The sequence below is a fragment of the Chenopodium album genome, chromosome 25, assembly GCF_948465745.1.
Source record: "Chenopodium album chromosome 25, dcCheAlbu1.1, whole genome shotgun sequence".
NCBI classification, from domain to species: Eukaryota; Viridiplantae; Streptophyta; class Magnoliopsida; order Caryophyllales; family Amaranthaceae; genus Chenopodium; species Chenopodium album.
The window spans coordinates 35,143,591-35,170,185 of record NC_137858.1 but is presented as its reverse complement, the minus strand read 5'-3'; the positions used below and the strand labels follow the sequence as shown (position 1 = coordinate 35,170,185).

General features: G+C 34.4%; 2 protein-coding genes and 1 long non-coding RNA gene across 4 annotated transcripts; 2 read left to right on the top strand and 1 right to left on the bottom strand.

Annotated features, from left to right (window-relative positions):
- The first annotated feature begins 380 nt into the window (after nucleotides 1-380).
- LOC145614519 (uncharacterized) lies at nucleotides 381-2,014 on the top strand. 2 transcript variants are annotated; one of them, XR_014107117.1, is made up of 2 exons: nucleotides 381-682; nucleotides 1,450-2,014. It is a non-coding gene; the product is annotated as an uncharacterized LOC145614519 (long non-coding RNA). The 2 variants fall into 2 exon arrangements; XR_014107118.1 differs by having other exon boundaries at nucleotides 1,430-2,014.
- Nucleotides 2,015-6,019: 4,005 nt separating this feature from the next.
- Nucleotides 6,020-6,913, bottom strand: LOC145614055 (uncharacterized). Its single transcript, XM_081669061.1, has 2 exons — nucleotides 6,334-6,913; nucleotides 6,020-6,288 (listed from the first exon to the last, which is right to left on the bottom strand). Exons 1-2 carry the CDS (start codon nucleotides 6,911-6,913, stop codon nucleotides 6,020-6,022), a joined length of 849 nt encoding a protein of 282 aa, XP_081525187.1.
- Nucleotides 6,914-21,974: 15,061 nt separating this feature from the next.
- Nucleotides 21,975-22,928, top strand: LOC145614053 (uncharacterized). The gene has a single exon (XM_081669060.1). The coding sequence runs from the start codon at nucleotides 21,975-21,977 to the stop codon at nucleotides 22,926-22,928; it is 954 nt and encodes a 317-aa protein (XP_081525186.1).
- Nucleotides 22,929-26,595: the final 3,667 nt, after the last annotated feature.

Below are 26,595 nucleotides of genomic sequence, written 5' to 3'. Positions count from 1 at the left end.
ATCATCAGTATATATTTAATCATATATTATACATTTATTATACAAAGTACAATTTAATTATACTTGGTATTAATTAGAGACAGTTTCTTCCATGACCATTCTGTCATGCTTAATTGGGTTCTAGAGGTACACATCACTTGGTACTCCTACAACCATTATAGGGATAATACAGCTAGTTTCGAGCATACGGTATACGGATAGAATATACTTTCAACAATGATATACTGTATTATTATACATTGGAAATACAAATTGCTTGTCAGTCATGAGCTCGTTCTTAGAGTACAGTTAAGCTCCATCCATGCACTTTTGAATTATACTCGTACCATTTTTCGCTTTTACTTTTTTAAATCCCTACCCTATAAAAGCCGGGGATCACAAATAAGAGATTCAGCTGAAATGAGGGATTGCTTATGAACAGTGCACGGGCGAATTTGCCCCTGTATTTTGTTCTTGAAAATCCTTATCTACAGTGGCGTGACTATATTACCCTCCATACTTTTCAGTCTCTCTCCTCATTTTTCTTTTTCCCTAATTTACTCTCAGCCTCTCAATCCCGTTCTCTCTCTTCCTACTCTCTTTCTCTTTCCTCTTCTATTTTCCTTCCAGTCTTCCATTGAAGCTTACTCCGATTTTTCCATTGAAGCGTGCTCTGACCTTTCTATCCACCATTGAAGCTAAGGTAAGATGGATTGATTGTGAATTTTTGTATTTCACATTAATTTCTTCCCCTTTTTCTATGATCTGGAATTGATTTATTTTTAGTTGTAGGGTTTTAAATTTCTTTTGGTTTATTTGGGAATTTTTATGGGTTTAATGATTATTAAAGTTGGGTTGAATTTGAATTATACTTTTGCAATTGATTCAATTTATGATGATGATGATGATGATGATGGGTTTTCGATTATTGGAAGTGGGGTTGAGAATTCGTATCAATTTCATGGGGATTACTTTCCTCCGACGCCGCCACCTCCGGTGCTTCCGCCGTTACCTCCTTCGGCGTCGTGTGAAGGTGATCTTAGGGGTTTTGGATCGCTTGAGAGTGTTTGTAAGCTTAATTCTAGCTTAGAATTATCAAATGATTTGTATATAAAAGGGAGTGGTAATTTAGAGATTGATTCTGGTGTGATTATTAGTTGCCCTTTTGCTGGGTGTTCAAAAACTGTTAATTTGAGTGGTGAATTTCAGTTGGGTAGGAATGCTACTTTAGTTGCTGGAGCTTTCTGGGTTGTTACCGAGAATGGGAGTTTTCTTGATGTTTGTGTTTTGTGGAATTGATGGAATTTCACTTTGATTTATTGAGAAACAAGATCAATTATGCAATTTAAGGTACAATTACAACAATATTTACTCAATTTTGAATGTTGGGTGGGTGGGATTTATTATTATGTGTTGTATTCTGATTGAAATTTGGGGTTTTGTTGTTCAGCATTTATGTTTTTGTGGCAGTGATTGAGTTGAAGTCGTGTCGGATTGAGAGGAGGAATGGAGTGGGATTGTGTCGCTGTTTGGATTCGTGTGTGACATGATTATTTGATGAAGATGATGATTTGATGAAGATGATTTGGGGAATTGGGGGTTGATCTAGAAGGGTGGATCTGAGGAGGAGGGGAAATGGGGAGGAAGAAAGAGAGAGATCGTTAATGGCGGGGAAAAGGAGGGAAGTTGTCGGAGAAGATGAGCATTGTGCGCTTGGAGATCACTCAGTAATGGTGAAGGTGAACAAAGTTTGGCCTCATCGTGTGTTTCCTCTAATAAAATTCTTTTTTTTTTCTTTTTTTTTTGTCAATATTTGAAAAAGACAAGAAACTTTGGTATATATGTATTTTGAAAAATTTGCAAATTTAAGTTAATTGAACTATTGATTAAGCCAATTTTAGTTAGTGAAGTTGGAAAATTGATTTTGTTTAAAAATGTTGGACGACTGTTTGCTTAATTTTGGGGGTATTTATGTGGGTTTAGGAATTCTTTAAAGTGTAACTATTTGCCTTTAAAACACTGCTCATTTTTGTAACCAGGTTCTTGAATCTTGTGCGCTAGCACAGCAACACATAGCAAAGTGAATTATGGAGTAAATTTTTAACTTTCAATAATGCTACTTTAGTTTGAAGAAGAAACAACACTCGAGTATTAAATAATCTGACTCCTAGAGTGACAGTTCACAGATTTATGCACCAATGCACCATTCTAGGAAGCCTAGAGGTTAGTTGAGCATTTTGCTGAAGACCGTTGCTTGATTCAGATCATTGAGATATACCATTTAAGAAAGATCACTTTACATGAAAAAGAAGAGACAACTTAAAAATAACCTAAACATATGCACAATATATTCTAAGATATATTTCCCAAATATTCACAATATTATTATCTTTCCTAATACAAAGACCACTTAAAAAAGAAATTAGCTTAGGAAAAAGAGTTATTAAATGCTAGAACGACATCAAGAGAGATACCACTTAAGAATTTTCAATAAAAAAGAAAGATCACTCAAAAAGAAATATCACTTAAGAAAAGAAATATCACATAAGAAAATCAATAGACAACTTAAGAAATCACTTAAGATAATCGGGAAATTAGCTTAGGAGAGGGGCATGATAATCGGGAAAATCAATAGAAAAACTTCATTTTTTCCCTTACCAAAAACATTATTATCAATTTTTTTAAAACAATAGCCATGCTCAATACTACTTTAAACAAATATGTAACTAGCACCCGAATATAAATTTTTTTTTTAAACTCATTACGTATTTGGAAAAAAAAAAAAGAAAAACCCCCCAACATTGCCGCACCTCAAGACAACAATCACACCCTAAAATTCCAAATTCCAATTAGTAACGTGCGCGAAGTGCGCGAAAAACACCCTAGTAAAAATAAATAATAGAAAGTTACAATAGACAATAATCTATAACATAGACGATTAGACGGAGGTATGATTTCAAATTAGTTATGGATTTCACCGATAATAATCTATCAACTGTACTAGCTAGCAACATTCAAAATTAATAAGTTGGTGTCATCAGATCATAGAAACTTTAGAAAGTGCTATTTGTTGTGTATTATATGTTGGTTTTTGATTAGTAAACCAAAATGTTAAATTAGTAGAATTGTATAAAAAGCAAGCCTAAAAGAGTATTTATGAAAAGATTTTATCTTCACAAATATTAGAAAACATCGGATGTACAGTATCATTATTGTAAATTAGCTCAATCTTTACCTGAAAAAGGAGAGAGAGTGAGCTAGAGAGAGAGTGAAACATTAACCCCTGCTCAAACTTAACCCCTGCCGCCGCCGCCGCCTCCTCCACCTCCACCTCCCCCTTTACCTCCGCCATCACCACCAAAAAACCCCCCTCTCCAACCAAAAACCTTCCTCCAATCTCTCAATAATCCCCAAACCTCCCCGCTGTTGTCAATTCCGATCGTTAACCCAAACCTCCCCTTCGAACGGATTTCATCCCCTCATGCTAGGCTTTCATCCATGTTCTCGCCGAGGATGCTTCAAATTTAGCCAATCCTTTATGTTCATCCCACTGGTTTTCGTGCATGAATTTCTTCCAAGATATCCATGTGAACAAATCAATTGCTTATAGACGTAGCATTCTAAATGCCACTCCTTTTCTTTGCACATAGATTATACATTGTTATCTTTAATTTTGTGTTTATTTTTGTTGATTTTGATACTTTGTTTTACATATGTAGCTTAATTATTTTTGTGAAAAAGGGTCACTTTTATGAAAAAAAGGGTCACTTTTGTGAAAAAAGGTCACTTTTGTGAAAAAACGGTCATTTTTGTGAAAAAAAAGGGGTCACTTTTGTAAGAAAAAGGGTCACTTTTATAAAGAAAAAGGGTCACTTTTGTACGAAAAAGGGTCACTTTTCGTAAAATGTTCGATGTACAATAAAATTATTGTAAACCGGGGGCATGCAAATGGGATTGTTTTATCTTATAGGATCCGGTTTTACAAATCATTATCTTTTGCACAAATTTACCTATGTTAAGTTTTCTAAAAAGATTTTATTTAAAAAATGATGGGAAATTCTCATTGGTGAACTCCAACTTATTTAAATTACAAGTGGTGAACAATCTTAAATTTAATTATCTTTGGTGAACCTTAATTAGAATGACTAAGTCATTGGTAACCTTAATTATAATATAATCTGATTATTTAACAACTATGGTTAACTTTTGGTGTAATTACTAATCTGCCCCTAAAAAATAAGCTTTCCCTCCAAAAGTATTTCCCTAATTCCCTCCTAAACGTATCCCCCTATTTCTCTATATAATCAGTATCCCCAATTTCCCCCAAATCATATGAACCCTAATTTCGTGCTCTGTTCAATTCTCTTTCTCTGTCCAACGATTATCCTCAGGTTCTACTGTTTTCGATGAGAAATTCTCGTGCGTCTACGACTGTGAAGGGTATCACCATGGATGATGGCATAGCGTGGGTGAAGCATACTCGATACGACTGTTCCCCTCCTCAACTTGCCGCTGTGATGATTTTAGAGACAACAAGAAACCCTCGAAGGCTGTTCTTCAAGTGTAGAAGTTGCGATTTCTTTGCGTGGTTGAAAGAAGGGGATATAATTAGGGTTGGTGACGAAATGGAGGTTGAGCAAGGTGGAAGTGTTCATGGTGTTATTGATAGGGTTGATGAGTTATTTAAATTTGTGAAATTAGTTGTTAGGGTGGCACTGATAATGTATTTTGTGCTATTACTTGTAGTTGCTAAGTGATGATGTTTGTGCTATGTAGTATGGATTATTAGGGTGGTGTAATGGACTACTTATGTTGAAATTATGCACTGGATTTTGATGAATAAAAGAACTGTCCTTTTTATGATTTTTTGCAATTTACTGTCTTATTCAAATTTTTGCCTATATTATTGATACATAAATTGTTGGGATACTCACAATGAAGCAAAATGCCAGAGTTAATATTTCAAAAATAAGACATAGTGTTAACAGGACAAATTCATTGTCTTATAATTATACCAATTAAATTGGTGCAAAAAACAGCATAAAACATGTTTGACATCCTTAAAAGGCATACATTGTTTAATTCAAAGTATGAAATGCATAAACTAACAAGGTTGGGATGCTGAAAGTCCTTTTTTTGCCCTGGTTCTTGGACTCTGTCTTGTTGGCTGAGATGAAGATGCCAGTGTAGCAGGATCTGGTTGGCTTTGGCTTGTCCCTTTCTTTGACTTTAGGGGTGGCTTTGGGGCTTGCTTTGGAGCTTGCTTTGGGGTTTTCTTTGGTGCAGCTCCAGCTTTGGCTTTTTGTTTCTTAGTCAGTCCACCTTGGCAGGTTTGAGCATTGTGTCCAAATTGTTGGCACTTGCTACATTTGACTGTCTTAGACCTTTTACCCTTAGCTTGCTCACCTTCTTCTCTCCTTCTGTTCCTAGCAGGCCTCCCTATCCCTCTCTTCATTGGTGGTGGGCCTATTTCTTCATATGTGCTGTCAGGCCATTGCTCTGGGTCTGGTATCACTTTGATACTGTGTGCATAGGTGAGCTTGTACCTCTGGACTGAGTACCACTCACTGATGTACTTTCTTGGGTCATCATGTGAGTGCAGAATTGCCCTCATAGCATGTTTACATGGCAATCCAGATAATTGCCATGCATTACACATACATGTTTTGTCCTTGAGGTTGACAGCAAGAACAGATCTGCCATCTAACACTTCAAATAACCCATCACCAGATTTAAGGCACTTACAGGACCTAGACTCCAGCCTTATTACTTGCACTCTTCTCATTATGTTAGGGCAGAAATCATCTCTCCAACTTTCACAAGCTTTTCTTCTTGTAGCCATCCTAACCATGGTCAACCTTCTTATACCTGCAATCAAAGTGAGAATAATGTGTTAGCTTACACATTTCATTTTTCAAATTCAAATGTACACATATTAGCATGTTTTTTGTTATTACCTTCAAGCAAGGTCAAGACTGGTCTGCACCTATCTATTCCCAAAGTTGAATTAAAGCTTTCAACAAAGTTGGATTTGTTGATATCATTCTTGATGGCTGGGGTTGAAAGCATGCTTAGTCCAAGTTAATTGTGGGCCCACTTCTGCAAGCCACACCAATGCCAAAGGATTGGCTTTCTGTAAAGCTTCCATGGCTTTCTTGAAAGAGAAGGGATTGTATGCCCCAGCAGCTTTCCAGAAAAGCTGGAACATAAGCAACCCAGGAAACTGACCCTTGAAATTTTTAACAAGGTGCTTGCAGCAGTATCTCCTACCAACCTTTGGCCAAATTTCAGTTAAGGCTGGATCAATACCTTAAAAAAATAACAACAGCAACATTATTAGTGTCATAACCACACAGATAAGCAAAGACAAAGATTGACAAATATAAGCAAACACAATTGACCTTTTGCTTGTCAGAAAGATGCACCATTCATCTCCCCTCCCTGAATCTTGTAGAGCTGTCTTCAAATGCCAAAGGAAGAATTTCCAGCTGTCAGCATTCTCTGTCCCCACAATTGCCCATGCAACTGGAAATATTTCATTATTTCCATCCATGGCTACTGCAGACAGTAACACACCACCATAATTGCCCTTAAGGTGGGCCCCATCTACTCCAATCAAGCTCCTGTAACCTGCTTTCAAGCCATCTAATGCAGCTTGGAATGCAATGAATATGCTGCTGAATTGTAAAGGCCTTTCAGGTTCAGCTCTTGACCAAACAACATGAGCTATAGAATTTGGGTTGGTTTCTCTGATAACATCACAGTACATGGGCAGGTGTTTGTATGACTCATCATGACCCCCATGTATTTCTTCTAGAGCTTTTGACCTAACTCTATACAAAGTGCTCTGTGCCATGTCAACACCAAATCTTTTCCACAACAATTCATTCAAAGACTTGGCTGGAATGTCATTGTTAGCCCTAATATCATCCATTAACACCCTTCTAGCCTACCTCACATTCACCATTGGATTTCTCATCTCAAGTCCTTGGCATGTGTGCTCTGGATTGCTTATCTTTTTTATTGCCCATGTTGTGTTGTCTGGCAAAATGGATGCATGCAGCCTCCAGTTACAGTGTATGTCTGAGCATCTTGCTGCATATCTCTTGGTACTAGCATAATCAACAACAATAGCAAACCCACACTGTATACAATAATCCCTAACAACATCTCTGAGATGTTGTTTGTCCACAAAAAGCTGCCATTCCTTCTACACTATTTTGCCAAACCCCTCATCCTTGTATACTTCCCCATTATTATATAGCTTACTCAAATAGTTATATCATGCTCATCCTCACATTCAAAGTCTGCTTCCTCAAATGGATCAAAGGAATCCTCTATCATAGGCCCATATTCATCTTCACCATCCTCATCACTTATACTGTCACTCTTATCACCCTCACCGTCATCCTCAGACTCACCCTCACCCTCATCTGCAGTATACCCATCATCATCAATGTCATCATCCTATGCTTCATACACTGTCAAAGTAGTATCAGCAGTGTCATCACCTAAACTAACTTCTGTGATGACATTCTCACTCTCAAACCTTGGTACTCCCTCACCCAATTGACTGGCAGTGTTGACAGCACTCTCACCACCACTAGTACTAGTACTAATCACAATACCCTTTCTTCTAGCACTAGTTCTAGGCACCCTCCTATGAAAATAAGTTGATACCCTTGAAGACTTAGAAGATTCATTCACCCCTGAGTTGTTACTGACACCAAATGCTCCTACATTTTGCAAAGGAGGTACAATGTGTTGGGAAGATGGGTTAGTTTGTGTGTCTTGTATAGTCAACTCTTCAGGTACAATGTACTGAGGTTTGGTTCTTGGGTGTTAACTGGTTGCTCAGTTTGTTCACCTTCCCAAGGGGTTGGGGAAATATTGAACCAATAATCTAGGGAATTCCCTCTCCCTCTCACACTGCCCCTCCCTCTCACAGTATTCCTCCCCCTCCCTCTCACACTATTCCTCCTTCTCCCTCTACCCCTTCCCCTCCCTCTAGCTCTACCTGCTCCCACACCCTCTTCTGCCAATCTCTGCTCCAATTCAACCCATGTTTCCTCTGGATCATAATTAAGCACTACAGTTTCCACCTGAACTGGTTGCTTGCCCAATGCACTCACATGCTTATCAAACTCTGCCTAACTTACAACTTCTGCTTCTACATTTACTTCCACCTCTCTATTCTTTCTCTTCCTAGGTGTAAGTTTTTTTTGAGGTTCAATTACTATAGGCTTGGCTACTACAGGTGGCACTATTTGCTCCCCAACCTCAGCTGCATCCATTTGATGCTTTCCTTTAACTAAAGACCTAGCAGCAACTACTACTTTGCTGTCTTTTGCTCCACACCCTACCCATATGTAAATCTCTTTTTTTCTGGCAAATTTGTAAACATTTTCATCACATCATTATCATTTAGTAGTGAAACATGCTTCATCTTGTACACATATTGGAATGTGGGGTGACTAGGGGTTTCAACATTGTTTTCCTTTGCCTTCTCCCAATACTCTACAATTAGGTCTATTAGATTAACCTTATCAACATCCTCAACCAAAATAATCACATCAATTCCATTGTATTGAAACCTTAACACTATATTATCACCCATTCTGCATCAATCACAAAGACAAAAAACAACAATAGTATAAGATACATACAGGATAACAATTGAACAACCCAACAAATTTGACAACAATAGCATACAATTCACACATATAAACCATGAAAAAAAACGTATTTCACTTCAAACAACATCGATTTCACATATAACATGTACGCTAAACAAGATTGCAGTCAACATCCATTTCAAACAACAAAAACAGGGGCATACTACAAATGAAAGCATAAAAATACATACCTCACTTCGATTCACGCTCTATTTGATAAAATTGCAGCAAAGATCGCACTTTTACTCCACCACGATGGTTAACAAGCAAGATTATCTCCCTACACTTGCGCAATTTGTTCGCACTTGATTTCCCCCAATTACCTTCAGATTCCCCTAAAATTCGCTCCAATAATTTCTCTAACCTTCAAATAATTTTTCTATAATACGAATTTTGTAACCCTAGAAATTTGTTTGTGTAATTTCGCAAACTTTGATGAAATGGGAAGACGATGATGAAATGAGGGAGACGACGATGAAATGAAGGAGAAGAAGGGATCAGTCTTCTTTGATTAGACACAGTTGGTTGAGGGAAGTAAATAAGGGCAAATTAGGAAGTCCAGGTTTTTTTTTTTAAAAAAGGTTTTAAGTGTTAACCATGGTTAAATAATCAGATTATATTATAATTAAGGTTACCAATGACTTAGTCATTCTAATTAAGGTTCACCAAAGATAATTAAATTTAAGATTGTTCACCACTTGTAATTTAAATAAGTTGGAGTTCACCAATGAGAATTTCCCAAAAATGATTTACTTGAAAACACTACTTTACATACGAGTGAGCTTGTATATGATAATAATAATAATTTACACAACTTGTGAGTTTATGTGTGAACAATCTGGAGAGAGCTCAAGGGTGTAAGTTTGCCAATTAAGTCTAAACTTTGTCATATTAGTTTCGGATTTCATGTGTAGCTTTCTTGTCACATATTAGCTAGAGTCAAGTGTATGTACTGTTTTAATTTGGGGTGAGTGATTCGTGTATTGCATACATATTGTAGACTTCAAGTTTGAAGTTGAGAGTGTGAGCATTCAGGGAGTGCTGAGTGACTCTAAGTCAGGGACTTAGATTGGATAGAATAGAGTTCTATTGTGTAGCAAGTTCAGTCTGGAACTTGTGATTAAAGGTCTGATTATACTAGGTTGTAACTAGGAGAGTTTACCCTATTATAGTGGATTGGTTTGGTTTGAAATCCCTTGGGTGGTACGGTCAAGGTTTTACTTCCAGTTGGGTCCTGGAAGATTTACTCGTAAAATTATGTGTGCATTATTAAGTTCCTTTGTATTCTGTTTTAATTTTGCAAAAGTAGTCAATAGGAATTTGGAACTCACATACAATTTACCTCCTCTTGTAGTGTTCGTCTCAACTAACAGTTTTCATAGTCAAATAATAATTTAAACATTCTATCTCTGATAATGTGGAGTGATAATAAATATTTTTCCTAACATAATTTTCTGCTCATTTTTTTTCTTCTCATTTTTAAATATTAAGATGAGCAAAAAAAAAAAAAAAAAGGAACTAAAAATCACCTTTGGGTGCACCTACCTTTATGTGCACTCGGCGAGTGTATATAAAAGATCTTAGGCCCTGTTCTTTAGAGCTGCTCTGTTCTGTCCTGCTCTACTCTGCTTTACTCTGCTGAAATCTGCTCTGTCGTGCCCTTCCCTGCTCCGCGATGTGTGGAAGCCTATTAGCCCTCTCTTCTCTACTCTGCTAAAATATGTCCTGCTCTGCTCTACTTTATTTGCCCAGAAGCTCAAAAGAACAGGGCCTTAACCTTCTTTCAAAACAAGATTTTACTTTATATTGTATAGTAGTTCGGTGTAGGTGCTTAATATTACCTCAGTTATACTTGCCTTGATATATCTTGTTTAGTTGTTGATTAAAACAGGTTTTCTCTTTATACGCATGATCCTATAGAGTCTCACTTTCATCAAATTCAAGGCACCATTGACATGTACGTTTGATCACTTATACTAGTACAGATTGGGGATAGATTCATTTCCTGGCGGTCTTAGTGTAAAACTACTCTCTCTGATCTATTGTACGTAAAAATACCAATGCAAATTATGAATCTAGCTTGGCTCAACATAACACACGAAACATGAGGAGACAGATATCCACATTAGTCAAGTAGTAAATGTTGAAAATTATTGTATATGAAAAACCAAACAAATTATGGCTCCTAGGCATGTTGAGATCTACGTTTTTGTAATAAATAAAAAGAAACCTACGTTGCACCCTAAAGTCCTTTAACACTAACGATTTAGCTAATTAAGGGGTCACTAGAGTAAAGAAGATATGAGCAAAATATGTTTATCTAAATCAAAAAGTACATAATGAATGTTCAATTTCCCACAATTGATCTTATAAATATTACTGTAGTATATCTTTAAACGTAACATACACCTGGGTGTATATAAAAAATTTCACATTTCAACACGTATAAAAAAGTCCGGATTGCGTAAATTTAGGTTTAAGAGTATTCAATTTGGTTGAGAATGGCCATTCTTACCATCAAAGCTCTCAATCTTGAGCTTCATTAACGAAGACATTTATTTATATGAAAAACACAACCTACCAAAAAAAACCATCTTAGCTCGAATACACTTGCCACAACAATAAATCTCATTTGTGAGTTTACAAGAGCTCCTTGTGGGTTGATTCAAATAGTAGGAATAAATTAAACTTGCAAAGGAGTAGTGCAAAGAAGAAACAGTGGATAGGAAGATTATATTGTGTGTTGGAGGATGCATGAAACAATGGAGAACCATCTTGGTTGATCACTCCCAAGTCCCAAAAATGATGGTCATCTAACATTATGACAATTTATGGATGATGTAGTAATTTTATTCGAATAATGTGGATTCATGAAACTGATAAAATTGTGTAGAAAAACCCATTATTATTTAAAAGTTTACCAACATCTATCATTTTTGGAAGAACTGTGAATATAATACTTGTAATAAGTACATGATTAAACTAGATTTTTTCTAAAGGATGTCATATGCTTGTAATTAACCGCCATCATCAAAATTGAGGGCTTATGGAATTTGGGTCGCACTAAACCCTCAACATCAAAATGTACACCTTAAATTAGTTTGACAACTAAACTTAACTAACGTAACAGCTAATCACTAATAGGGAAAATTCCGAAATTAAAGTTTAATAGTAGACCTTTTATTATTATTACTATAGTGATGAACTATCGATCAGATCAAAATATCTCAATCATTATTGGAACATAATTTGTAACACACTTCATCAAACAATGTGTTGTTAGACGACCTTTTATTAGTATAGTAATGAACTACTACGTATAATTGATTGGATCAAAACTCTACAAGTTGTTTGAATTACTTATACTACGTAGTTCTTTAACATCTAGCTAGTTTTTCGATAATGTATATCAAACAATAATATGCAACTTACTTTGACAACTAACTTAATTAACAGCTAACCACTAATAGCGAGAATGCCGAGAATATTATTTTATAGTAGACCTTTTATTACTATAGTAATGAACACTATCGGTTCGATCAAATTACTTCAATCATTGAAGTTCCAATTTATAACACTACTTCATCAAATGTTGTTAGACCCTTTATTAGTATTGCATTGAATTATATATTGATCGGATGAAAACTCTACAAGTTACTTGAAAGTTGTTTCTGAAACTTTATAATTTAAGTTAAATAATGTACGGAGTACTATGTATACTTCTCGGGACAATCTTTGTTATTTTACCATATACTTCCTCCGTTTTCTTTTAGATGCAACACACCCTTTAGCGAGGTAATTAAGAAAAGTGGGGTTATATGATCTAATAAACTTTAAAATAGGATGAGGGGTTGTTAAGAGTGTAATTTAGTGGGCCCTGTGCTTTAAATAAGTGATATAGTATAGTTTTTCCCTAAAATAACTTTCCTTTTATAGTGTGTTGCAAGTATTGTGACATTTCCTTTTTAAGGAAGTGTTGCAAGTAAAAGAAAACGGAGGAAGTATGATATAGTAAGTAAAAACTGATAGATTCTACAAAAGTGCGTATAGTATGTCATTCAAATCCATATATCTTGGAATACGGGAAAATTCAAGTTTATCAATTTGATAAACAAAATTTGTTTATCAAATGACACAATTGTAAATAAATCAACAACTTTTTATTAAATATGGGTCCCACTGTTGTTGATATATTCACGAAAATGCCATGATAACTGTACATTTATGTTGTTTTATTTACCATTTTGCATTTGATAAACAAATTTTGTTTATCAAATTGATTAACTGGAACTTCCTCTTGGAATACTTTGACTACTAATATTTAATAGCGCACTAATAAACAGTAAGTAATAGCGAGAACCCCAAGAAGAATAGTTTATAGTAGAACTACAATGTCTAACACTACCACAATAGGAAATTGAAGTGAACTTATGATTAATTACATGAAGGGTGAGGGATAGGTCATTTGTTTATCAGTTCCAAATGATCATACCGCCTTTATGGCTCTATAACCGGAAAGAAGAAAAAACTAGATATAACAAAAATAAACAGCTATGGACTAAGCTAGTAGGAGTAACAATAAATTAATAGATGCTAACTTCATGCAAGTTAAGTTTTTCTCCAGCTCGATCTGCTTAGCTGTTATTAAATCCAACTTTATTGGTGACCTTAAACCATAGAAAAGGGTTTTCAATTTATACCAAGTACATTTTTCTGCCATTTTTTTTCTTTTCCCCTTTTACTAGTATTATTTGCATTTCCTAATTTTTTGTTTTTCTCCTTTTAATATTTATTATTTATTAGCTAAGTCAGATTATAGCAAATAATATCCAACTGTAATCGTTATCCAACCACTTTGGATCTGTCTAGGGCAAAAAAAAGTGATCAACTTGAAGAGTTTGGTCTATAATATTGTAAGTAGTACTTATGATAGGGTTTTTTTGTACTGGCAAAGGTATCTAATTATTTTTACAAATTAAAGTTATTATAGTTTGATGCTTTCTCAAGTAGCCGCATTTTTTTATTACAAAGTTTATAGTCTCTTTATTTTTAGCTCACATGGAAAAAACATTAAATTAAATTTTTATGGTTTGTAGATGCTTAAGATAATTTAATTTGATTTAATTATGCAACTAATTATGGAAATGGGAACGCAAAATGGTATGTTTAGCTGTTTTATGTGATAATTAATGCATGCATTATGATCTTGGATTCCACTTTAAGCATTATTATGTTCTAACAAATCCAATCATATGGAGTTTTGGTTTATATTAGGCATGCAACCTCTATTTGGAATAATTTCATTCCTTTGTATTTGGAATGCACAAATTATTTGTAGTATATATGTATGGATATGATGAAAAGACACTTAAGCCCTGTTCTCTTCACCTTAAAAAAATAATATTAAGTAAAAATAATTTCAGTTCAATAAAAATATGTTCAGTTCAGTAAAATTAATTTCAGTTCAGTAAAAATAATTTCAGTTCAGTAAAAATAAGTTCAGTTCAGTAAAGTTCAGTTTTCTTAAAGAAGAATTATAATAGAAAATCAGTAAAATTAATTTCAGTTCAGCAAAAATAATTTCAGTTCAGTAAAATTAATTTAATTTCAGTAAAATTAATTTAAGTTCAGCAAAAATAATTTCAGTTCAGTAAAAATAATTTCAGTTCAGCAAAATTAAGGTGAAGAGAACAGAGCCTTATTCAAAGTTAAATATGGTTACTTTTAAAACATTTCATGTACTTGTACAAATAGTTTTTAAGCTAACGTTTTTTTTCTCTGTATATAGAAATTAACAAAAAAACGAAAAACTTTTGCATACACCCGGTTTTCAGTGATTTACTGTACATCGGGTACACTTTTGCAGATTTAGTGTCACTTTTGTCAAATTTATCAATGAAGCATAAATAACTCTTATATATGTCAGGGTAACTTTTGTGCGTTTTAGTGTAACTTTTGCATATTTTATTGTCACTTTATAACAGATGTTCAGTAATTTACTGAACATCCGTTTTATTTAAAAGTTTGTGAAAAATATAAATAATTTTTCTGTTACTAAAATTCTTATAAATAAGTCTTCGTTGAACTAAAACTTATATATATGTACACCTGAATAATGATTGGAGGAAAAGACGGGGCTCTACGACCAGCAGATGTGTTGCTTTATTCCTGGGATAGAGGCCTTGATGTATGTGTTGACTTGACGGGGTCTTCACCTTTGACACAATCGGGGTTGTCTGACTTCATTCCTGGTCGTGTTGTGTCAGCGGCGGCTCAGTGGAAACGGGACAAGTATGAGGCGTGTTGCATGTCTATTGGCTATGGTTTTATTCCTTTCTCCTTTTCTTCGTTGGGGGAATTAGAGAGGGATGCTATTGCGTTGCTGAAGCGGGTTCAGGCGTTCGCTACGACTCAGGATATTGGTGCTCGTGCAGCTGCTCACATTTTCAGCAGAATCGGGTTCACTATAGCTAGAGGGGTGGGAGCCCAGATTGTATCTCGGCTCCCCACCAATTTCTTGTAAATTGATTGACTCTGTAGGTTTTTTGATAATAACAATAATAATAATAATATAGTGTACAACGACTCAAAAAAAAAAAAAAAAACAATTTTAAGATAGCTTTTAACCAATTTGGGATAAACTATAACTCTTTTGGGTAATATAAACATCATATGATTTTAATGTAAATAGACAACTAGATAAGTTTATAAGGATAATATACTTACTTTCAATTACAGAGATTTGATTTTTTTTTTTTACTCATTTAACGAGAGTAACTTTATAAATTATGCATATATTACTTTCGCTAAATAGTACATACTTTTGCTTATATCAGGATAATCTTCAATTATATTGGGTCGTAACTTTAATTTATTTTGAGTTAATATTTTATCATTTTAGGCAATGGTATAATATTCTATACACCCTTTTTTTTTTTTTAAATGGTTAATAAGAAAACTTTGGAAATGAAACTTTCTCAAGCTTATCTAGAATTGAGATTAAGAATTGAGATTAAATCCTATTTTAACTTGCCTTTTGCCTTTTATATTGTTGTTTTAAAAAAGCCAATCAAGAATATAACTACTAAAATACTAAATGTTTTGCTTTCTTTAGTAATAAACATGAATTGAAACACTTTTTTCATTGTCACAAATGTCATACCAAAAAAAAAGAAAAACAAAATCACCATATGCTAATCTTATCTTATACCATAGTACAAGTAAAAAAGTTAGATTGCCTTTTCTATATTTCTTTAAGACCAAGATGCAAACATTATGTTTTAGCTAAGATGAGATCTAAAACATTTTTTTTTTCCATACTAAAAAAGTAGAACAATAAATCACATGCCACGTGTACATGTGTTATGGGCACGAGATTAATGCAAAGACATAACTTGCTTTGTTGTGTGTTCCCTCAAATGAAAGACATCATCTCACTACTTATGTTGTCTTTTAGTCACACTACTCACTGCTCCATCATGTTTTCTGCTGCTACACCGTCACCTGATTACTGATAATTAGCTGATTAACAATGAACCTCAAACAAAAATACAATCAACTTTGTTTTTAATTAGTGATTATATCACTAATCAACAGCCTAATTAAATTATATTCCCATCATATGTCTGACAACCTTAGTTTCTCATCGTTTTGCTACATCTTATTAATCCAGGCCACCACCTGATCTGATTGACAGTATTACGTTAGCCATAACGATAATTTCTACGTATGTATTATTGACATCTAGTATGTTTGGTGCAATTATTGCATGTGGTTTAATTTGTGCACTACTATAGTCGACCAACATATAAGGGGTCAAGTTAAAATAACAAAAGGCTTAAAGTAAATGAAAATATAAGGGTTAAACTAAAATAACATTAATAAGCTCAAAAAATACAAATAATGTATTTATAAGATCTAACAAATATGTTCATTTAATTTCCATGCCCAAACCGAAAGAGAGGAGGAGCTGGCACTAGTCTAGGTAATTTTTATTGATGAATCACAAATATTTGCCATTATTATTAGCCAAACAAGGATATAAAATAATCCAGTGAATTTCCAATCATCAATTCTTATTATCTTATCACCAATACCACTTTTCAGTCCCAATAATCTCGCTTAACTATGTTCCATAAGATTAAATAGCCGCAGTATGTGTATGTCACTACATTTATAAAGGTGGTAATTGGACACGGGTGCCATTTTAGGGTAGCGCCTACATGATTGAAACTTGACCTCCCCGTTCTATTATTGCCTTATTGGGCATGGCCATAAGATGAAGAGGAGGAGAGTGATGGAGTTAACAAGACCACAAATTTTTATATTCCCTCCGCCTACAATTATCTGCAACATTTGTCATAAATGGGTGTTCTCTATTATGTGCAACAATTTTTTTATCTTTCCTCTTTTAGTAAATTGTCAAGTGTAAAAAGATCATCTCGCCAAACTTAAACATATGGGACCACTTTCTCTCCTATTTCCCACTCACTTTAACCCACTAACAAGCTTAAACATATGGGACCACTTTGTCTCTCATATTTCCCTCATTTTTACAACTTAATTAAACCCACCTAAACTTAATTAAACTTTACTAAAAGTTTTGCCTAAGTGTCCGCAAAAAGGACGTTTGGTGCAAATAATTGTGGGCGGAGGGAGTATATGCATACAAGTGCACTTAGGACATGTTCTTTTGAGTTGATATACTATATTCTACTCTAATCTGCTGAAATCTGCTAACCCTGCTCAATTGACTCAATCTGCTCTGCTGACACCTGCTTTACTTCGCTGTGCTGAAATTTGTTCTGCTCTGCTTTGCTCTAGCTACCCAGAAGCTAAAATGACACAGGACCTTAATATACTTGAGTGTTGATACATATATCTATGGGTACGGTGTAACTAGAGTGCACTTCAAATTTCACGTTTATCGAGAAATACTTTGACCTATTGAGATCAAGTGTGATTAATAATGCCATAAGTCAAAGTAGAACAACTTAAAGAAGTCATTAATACGTGCATTAAAAAACTTTCCATTTTGCATGTATGCATATAAAAAAAAAATCCTTAAGATCTTGTGGAGTATATCTTACTTCTATATCAAGAAACCATAGATAGTGAGCTAGTACAAACATGTGGAATCTCCTACATTAACAGCCATTCGTTAGTAGATAATCAGCATTTACAAGATCATATCTTCTGTTGTAACAGAAGCTCGAGTTTCAAGTTCATGTAACCAAGAAGGATTCGTATCAGTCACAATTAATGTGACTTTCCCAAATTGAATTAGATGGCTTTATTATAATTAATTAAATTCCTGTGAAGTGCATTTAAATGATTGATTAGGACAATTAGGTGTATATTGATAATTGAATGCCATTATCAAAGTATTAGACGCGTTCTTAGTTAAATTTTCCGATTAGATAGCCGCAATGCTAGGGATACCATATCATTTTAAGACTATTAACAAATATCTATCCACTAACATTCGCTTCTTTGAAACCTTAATTATTTTTTGTTTGGTCTACAAATACATTTCTTATGATATTTTAAGGTGTATTTAGAAATAGGTACACCCACAAGGTCACACTTGTCATGGCTTATGCACAAGTTCAAAATCTAAATGTACCAAACTGAAAGATCGAAAGTTTTCATTTTTGTGGATAGAGGACGTATCAAAAATTCTAATTTTTAATGGTCCGATTTGGTTCGGACTACTTGTTTGAATCTATTTTGTGATTATACTCCCTCCGATGGTACGTTACTAGTTTATACTATTTGTTGTATCCATCTACTAATTTTTTATTTACCTCGTTTTTTTAAACTAATGAGTAAAGAATACAAGTAATTGTTATTATGAAGATATTGTTGGATTATTCTTAACGATAAATTTTTTTAATATCAAAATTTTGAACTTTTTGCTTAAAAATATCTAGTGATTATATTGATCAAAGTTATGTGTTGGTAAACCAGATCAATCAAAATGAACAAGGTATTTTGGTACTCCCTCCGTCCCTAAATTACATTCATGTTTTCCTCTATTATGTGAGGAATTGCTAGAAACATGAATGTAATTTAGGGACGGAGGGAGTACTAATAAAATATTATAGATATATAAGAGAAATACAATACTAAATCAATTTAACCTTTCATCGACATTACTAATTATAAAATATATATAATATAATAATATTGCATATATTGACATTCTAATTAAGATGAAATATATTTTTCTTAACCAAGAAATTTAGTTGAATATAATTACTACTTTAGAGGTAAGTTAAAATTTATTACATTTTTGACCTACCAATATATAAATAATAAAATATATCTCGTATATGAATTTATGTGGGGTAAAAAGAAGGAGTTTTGGATGAAAAATCTATTTACTTAATAATACACCTTAATAAATACATAATATATAAAATAGAGACAGTTAAAAATGAGAAATTGTTCAAAGTGATTATTTACTGATCACACAAAATACAAAATACCATTAAAAAAAAAAATCTTACTATAAGCAACAAATTAGGCAAATTCAAAATGCAAATAGAAAAAGAAATAATTGAATCTTATAAGCAACAAAATATGGTAAATGTTTACACAACAAACATTAGACAAATTCATTAAATTGTGCAATACCACTAGACAAAGTAAGGCCTTGATAAACCACATGCCAACCATACCATAATTAAAGGAGTGGGACTTAAAACATTAAAGTTGACCTAATATTTATTGCTCTTACACTATTTAGTACACAATCGTGTGATTAAGGCCAAACTAATTTACGCGGCATAAAACCACAAAAGGCAAAATGTAACGAACAAATTACCTGTAATTTGAAAACCTGGCTAGGCGGAGTATCCAACGCGGTAATCGTGCCACGTGGACGTGGTATCTAGAAGTTTAAAAACAGGACCACTTCCCAACCAATGGATTCGATGCTTTTTGCCAGCGTGTCACTTCTCACGTGCTTTACTCCTTAATACCCGAAGAATTACAACCCTATTCCGTTTTCACTAGTTTTCAGTTTACTTAATTTAATTAATCATCAATTTGTACACTAGCTTTGATTTTTCATGTTTAGTTATACATGTTAATTACATCGATGTTTATTCTCATGGTAATGCTATTTTACTCTAAATTACGAAGTATGACTTTGTCTTTGAATGGTTATTGGTTTGTTTCTTGAGCATAGAGACAATAATAGAATTGGCATCGATTTAATTAAATTCACACATGTCATCTATCGTAATGCCGTTATTTCCACTTGAAAAACTTTAAAATGCTAAATTATAATGTCTAAGGGTGCAATGATTTTTACATACCATGATTTATATTCACTTGACTTTTTATGAATTAAAATTAAAGTTTTATAAACAATTACGGAATATTATTCATTCTAACTTTAATTAATACAAGTATTTCATAATTGATTAGCATAATATATTTTTGTTTTTTTTTTGTAAATTATGTAAAGGTAAAAAAAATTGAATTCAATATACTTAAAAACTACGTACTGTACAATAAAAGTTATTCCTAAGTTTAAGTGGTGAGTCTAGTGAGTGGTGAGTCGGTGAGACTGGTGACTGGCTGGTGATGAATTCATACTAGTGGGTTGAGGGCCTGTTTACTTCAGCTTAATTTCAGTTTAGTGCAGTTCAGCTCCAATCAGTTCAGTTCAATTCCTAATTTCCTTCTCTCATTAAATATTCATTTCAGCTCTATTCAGTTCAGTTTAGTAAACGTAAACAGACCCTGAGTAATTAAGTTTATTTACACCATGTTGTCCACTAATTAATTTACACGGACCATAAAATCATCATAAAATATGGTTTACTAAAATTAGTTACCAATTACTTCCTTTGTTCTATTTTACTTGACCTGTTTCTTTTATCACGTTTGCCAATGTAAAACTTTGACGATCAATAACTTAAATTCTCCATAAGTAAAAATTATAAAAGTTATATATTATGATAGTAATTATGGAGACGAATCCAAAAGATCATACATGAATATATTTTTCCTTACATATTATTCTTCACAAAAGACGGTCAAAGGAGGAGTGGTGAATAGTGTAAAAGTCAAAGCGGGTCAAGTAATAAAGAACGGAGGAAGTACTACACTCTAAAACACGTTTTTACCAAGTTGCCATTTTTTTGTCAAACTCCACCATAAACCAAATTACCAAACACAAAACAAAACAAAACAAAATTACTTCAATGCGGTTTAACCATAACTCTTGACTTTTTATGATATCAACTGATAAATTATAAAGTCTTACTAGGCCTTAAATTTATTCGATTTTCCTTGATTATTTGTGGAAAAATATAAAATAATATACTGTATGTACTTATGTACTTTGCAGTGCTTTACAATTCAATAAATAGACTAATAGAGTCAATACTAAATTTGATTTTATATATCAAGCAAGGCAAAGCTAGCTTAGTCCCTTGGTAATAAGACAAATATAATCGTGAGTTTTAAGGTTGTTTAGGATTACTCATTACCATTAAAAAACCAAAAGGGGTACTAAATTTAGTTTAGCATCTAAGCTAGATCAATTTGAAAGGGTCTATTTTAGATATATATGCAACTCTCACAAAATGATTTCAAATATACTTCGTACATACTTCATACAAAATATGATATAAGAGTCTATTCACATTTACTGAATTGAGATGAGCTGAATTGAACTGATTAGAGCGGAACTGAACTGAGCTGAAATGAATATATTATGAGAGAACGAAATTAGAAGCTGAACTGAACTGATTGAAGGTGAACTGAATTGAAATTAAGTACTCGTAAATGTGTACAGGCCCAAAGTCTTCGTATAACATTTTTATGATTTGATAAGATTCATATTGAGTTTATTTTCTAAATGCTCAAATCAAAATAGAAAATCACAACTTATCAAAAAAGTAATACTACGTATAATAATATAAAGTTATAATCACAAAATTCCCTAAAAAAAAAAAAAGAAGTTATAATCACAAAATGCTTCAAATAAAAAAAGAATGATTTTTGAGCTAATTGTAAGTTAATTTTCTCTCTCCACATTAAACTTGGAGTACCTACATGCCTTTCACAGGCTGTACTAGTTCCCTCTCTCTCTAGTCTCTACCCGTTCGTGCGCGCCTACTTTTCTTACAATTAAATTCTCCCTCTCTTTCTTAACCACCCTTTATAATCCCCTCATTTTTCCAACTCTATTCCATAACTTTTCCACTTCATTTTCTCTCTACAAATACTCCTCCATCTTCTCTACACTACTCTATCAATAATAACAACACAAATCTAAACTTAAAACCCTCTTGCAAGACAATGGGGAGATACAGGCGTACAGTTTCGTTCCCGAACCCGCCCACACCACACGTCCGGCCCAGTGCTAACAAGGGCCTCCACGTCCGGTCAGCCTCCTTGCCTTGTGTCAGATCCCACCCGTTGATCCCGCAGCTCCGGGACGAGGTTACCGAGCTACGGGCTTGGGAGCGGGCCCGGTCCGGGCCTGGATCGGGCTCGGTCGTTAATGGGTTAGCGCGTTTAAAGGGTGTCCTAGACTCCCTTGACGATGTGCTTCAGCTGCCCTTGACGCAGGACTCTTTATCTACAAAGACTGACGTTGTTGAGAGGCTTCTAGAAGACTTTCTCCGTTTCGTCGACGTTTACGGTAGGTTTCGGGCCTCCATGTTGGGCCTCAAGCAGGAGGTTTCCGCTGCCCAAGTAGCCCTTCGTAGGAAGGATGACTCCAAGCTTGGACAATACATCAAGGCTCAAAAGAAAATTGCTAGCGAAGTTAGCAAGCTCATCATCACCATCGGATCAGTCCCCGTGCAGCAACCGCCACCCGTAAACCCCGCTGTCATTGCGGTGGTGCCCGATTACGACGACGAGCTTAGTCACGTGATCAGGGACGTGCATCAGTTAACGGCTTCCGTTACTGAGGCAGTTTTCGGGTCGGTGTCGGGCTTGCCGGGCCGAAGGCCCATGTGGGCGAGTTTCGGGCTCGGCCGAAAGGTGAGGAAGGATGAACAAGGGATGATTGAGGAGTTTCAAAAGGTGACAGGAGGAGTGGAGGATTTGTTAGAGTTGAGAAAAAACATAAAGAAGAAAAATAGTAATAACAATAATGAAGAGGAAGTAATGAGAATGGGAGTTTTAAAGGGAATGCAAGAATTGGAGGATTGTATTGGAGAAATGGAAAAAGAAAGTGAAAGAGTGTTTAGGAGTTTGATTAGTACAAGAGTTTCTCTCCTAAACATCCTAACTCATGCATAGAAGAAGAAAATGAGTTACAACATTTCCTTGGAATTGATATTTGACAAATTATTTACTAATTTCTTTGATTTCCCCCTTATTTTTTTGGTGATTGTAAGAAAGTAAAAAAAATAAAAAAGGATGGAAAAAAAACAATCAAAGAGTTAGAAAAGAATTCATGAGGCCATACTTTAATTTATTTTTTTTACTATTTTTTTTCACTTGTAAATCAAAGTCATTCTTTATATACACAATAGATTTACTATATACTTCGTATATTATATGATTATTCTTTGATTTTTTAAATTTTTTTTATGTTTTTCTTTAATGATAAAGCATTATCAACAATTTTGTAGCAGTGTCGGCAATTGCTAATGGACAATTGTAGAGTTGATTAATAAGATATTCCATTAACAAATTGATGGCCTTTTTTATTCAATTATGATCATTTTTAGAAATTATATGAACTCCATAATTTGTGTCAAAATGCTAAGTAAAAATGAAGAGCAACTTCTAATGGTAATCTTCATTTTATGCGCTCAAATTTGTGTTCAATGCGAACTTGTCCTTATCTAGTACTAGATCTAAGATTAAACAGTCTTTCACAAATGAAAGGCAATATATTATTAAATTGTGCCTTGCCTCTCAGTTGCATCCAAAAAAAAACATTTAAATTGTCATTAACTAGTTTTGATTTGTTCGTTTTGAGAAGGATTGCATGTCATTCTAAATCATACTTCTTCCTCTAACATTGTTGATTGTGCTTAACTTTTAACAAACTTTTATCAAGATAAGAACAAGTTCAATAACGTATTGCTTCGTAATTGTAATAGAGATAATATAACTAGTTATGTTTACAATTGATTCAAACATCCTAAAGTGAAGATTGATACACAAAACTAATAAAATATGGTTTAGGAGACTAGTGCATTGGTAATTATTTTAATTATATGCTTGAGAGGGTATGATTATATGATTTTAATATAATTATATGATTTTAATTATATGCATTGGTCTTTAATTACGAGCTTTGAGAGGGTTAAGTTTAATCTATCTAAATAAAGTTAATATATATGCTTGATCGAATTGTCCATCAATAACTCTTTCCAAACCCCTTCCCAGCCCCTTGATTGCATTGCTCGCCATGAGAATGGATTCCCCATCGTAGGATGAAAAATGAGAGGAGCTACCATATATATGTATGATTGTGAATTCTTTAATAACGCTTCGATACTAATTAATGATCAATTCCAAGACAATATTTGCGTGTCTCTTTTTATTTTAATCTTTTTCTTTATTTCCTTATTCGATCTTTGTATTGTTGAAAATAGTTTATGTATTTCAATGTGAAAAATACAAGTGTTTCTTGATCTAAATCACTTTATCTTTGTGTGTGGGAGGTGGTGTGGGTTGGTGATGGTTCGAGTATTTCCAGTGAGGTTCAAGTTTTGGGTTGGTGGTTGTGGGTTTGTGGTGGGGTGGGGTGGGGTTGGGTTAGGTTGGGTTATTAGGTGGGCGGAGAGGGTTTTTGGGGTTGTGGTTGGGTTTGGTTTGGTTTTCGGGTGGGTAGGGTTAATTTCAAGGTGGTTTGTTGGTAAAGGGTCACAGTTAAGCAGATTTTATGGAGTATAGGTGGCCTGGGTGGCTTGGTGCTAGTGTTCAGGTGGAAGGGTTTGTTCACATTTACTTAATTTCAGTTTAGTTTAGTTCAATTTAGTTCAGCTCCAATCAGTTTAGTTCAGTTCAGCTCCTAATTTTCTTCTCTCATAAAATATTCATTTCAGTTCAGTTCAATTCAGCTCCAATCAGTTTAGTTCGGCTCAGTTCAGTAAATGTGAACATGCCTGAAAGGTTGGACAATGGGTGGTTTTAGTGGCTAGGGTTGTTTGGCTTGGTGGTCAAGGTGGTGCCCATGGTGGTCAAAGTGGCTATGGGTCGGGGTAGAGTAGAGAAAGGGTATATGAAACCTAAGGGGGGGGGGGAGGTGGGGAATGAGTGTAGAGGACTTTGGGTATGAAGGAATGCTTAATAAATTGCCCTAACAAATTATATTTAGGGCTTGTTCTCCTCAGCTTAATTTCAGTTCAGTTAATTAGTTCAGTACAGTTTAATTCAGCTCTTCAGTAAATCAGAACAAGTCCTAAGGAGAAAATTCATGTTGATCAGGCTGATTTACAGCTTGTATAAATCAGGGGGCAATTTCGTCTTTACAGTCATAATAGTAAGGGTACTATTGTCAGCATAGACATAATGTAACACCCCGACCCCAAACAGATTAGGGAGGGGCCTATTGTCACGAAATGCGCATCGAGGGCCAACAACTATCCCCACAGACCAACACGAGTCCTTCCGGCGCATTTTGTCCTCACTCATGCGCACCCCGAGAAAACTTCCCAGGAGGTCACCCATCCCAAGACTACTCCCAACCAAGCACGCTTAACTATGGAGTATTCTTAGCATATGAGATCTCTAAAAGGAAGATGCATCTTGTTTATATGAGTAGTATATCAAACTTCTTTAAAGCAATCATGAGGGGTATTACATACACCCCCACTTGAGAACGACAACGCCCTCGTTGCGCCTGGAAAGCTAGGGACTCCAGTATTACGCCTAATGGCAACTGGGTAGCCAAAGTTTTACATCCAGTCTGGCTATGGCCATACGGCCCCAGAATTCTCCCCCGCTAAGCGACTGACATAGGACTAATTATCCACGGTTAGCACGCGGTCGCAAGGTTGCTCTGATACCATTTGTAACACCCCGACCCCAAACAGATTAAGGAGGGGCCTATTGTCACGAAATGCGCATCGACGGCCAACAACTGTCCCCACAGACCAACACGAGTCCTTCCTGTCGGCAATTGCTAATGGACAATTGTAGAGTTGATTAATAAGATATTCCATTAACAAATTGATGGCCTTTTTTATTCAATTATGATCATTTTTAGAAATTATATGAACTCCATAATTTGTGTCAAAATGCTAAGTAAAAATGAAGAGCAACTTCTAATGGTAATCTTCATTTTATGCGCTCAAATTTGTGTTCAATGCGAACTTGTCCTTATCTAGTACTAGATCTAAGATTAAACAGTCTTTCACAAATGAAAGGCAATATATTATTAAATTGTGCCTTGCCTCTCAGTTGCATCCAAAAAAAAACATTTAAATTGTCATTAACTAGTTTTGATTTGTTCGTTTTGAGAAGGATTGCATGTCATTCTAAATCATACTTCTTCCTCTAACATTGTTGATTGTGCTTAACTTTTAACAAACTTTTATCAAGATAAGAACAAGTTCAATAACGTATTGCTTCGTAATTGTAATAGAGATAATATAACTAGTTATGTTTACAATTGATTCAAACATCCTAAAGTGAAGATTGATACACAAAACTAATAAAATATGGTTTAGGAGACTAGTGCATTGGTAATTATTTTAATTATATGCTTGAGAGGGTATGATTATATGATTTTAATATAATTATATGATTTTAATTATATGCATTGGTCTTTAATTACGAGCTTTGAGAGGGTTAAGTTTAATCTATCTAAATAAAGTTAATATATATGCTTGATCGAATTGTCCATCAATAACTCTTTCCAAACCCCTTCCCAGCCCCTTGATTGCATTGCTCGCCATGAGAATGGATTCCCCATCGTAGGATGAAAAATGAGAGGAGCTACCATATA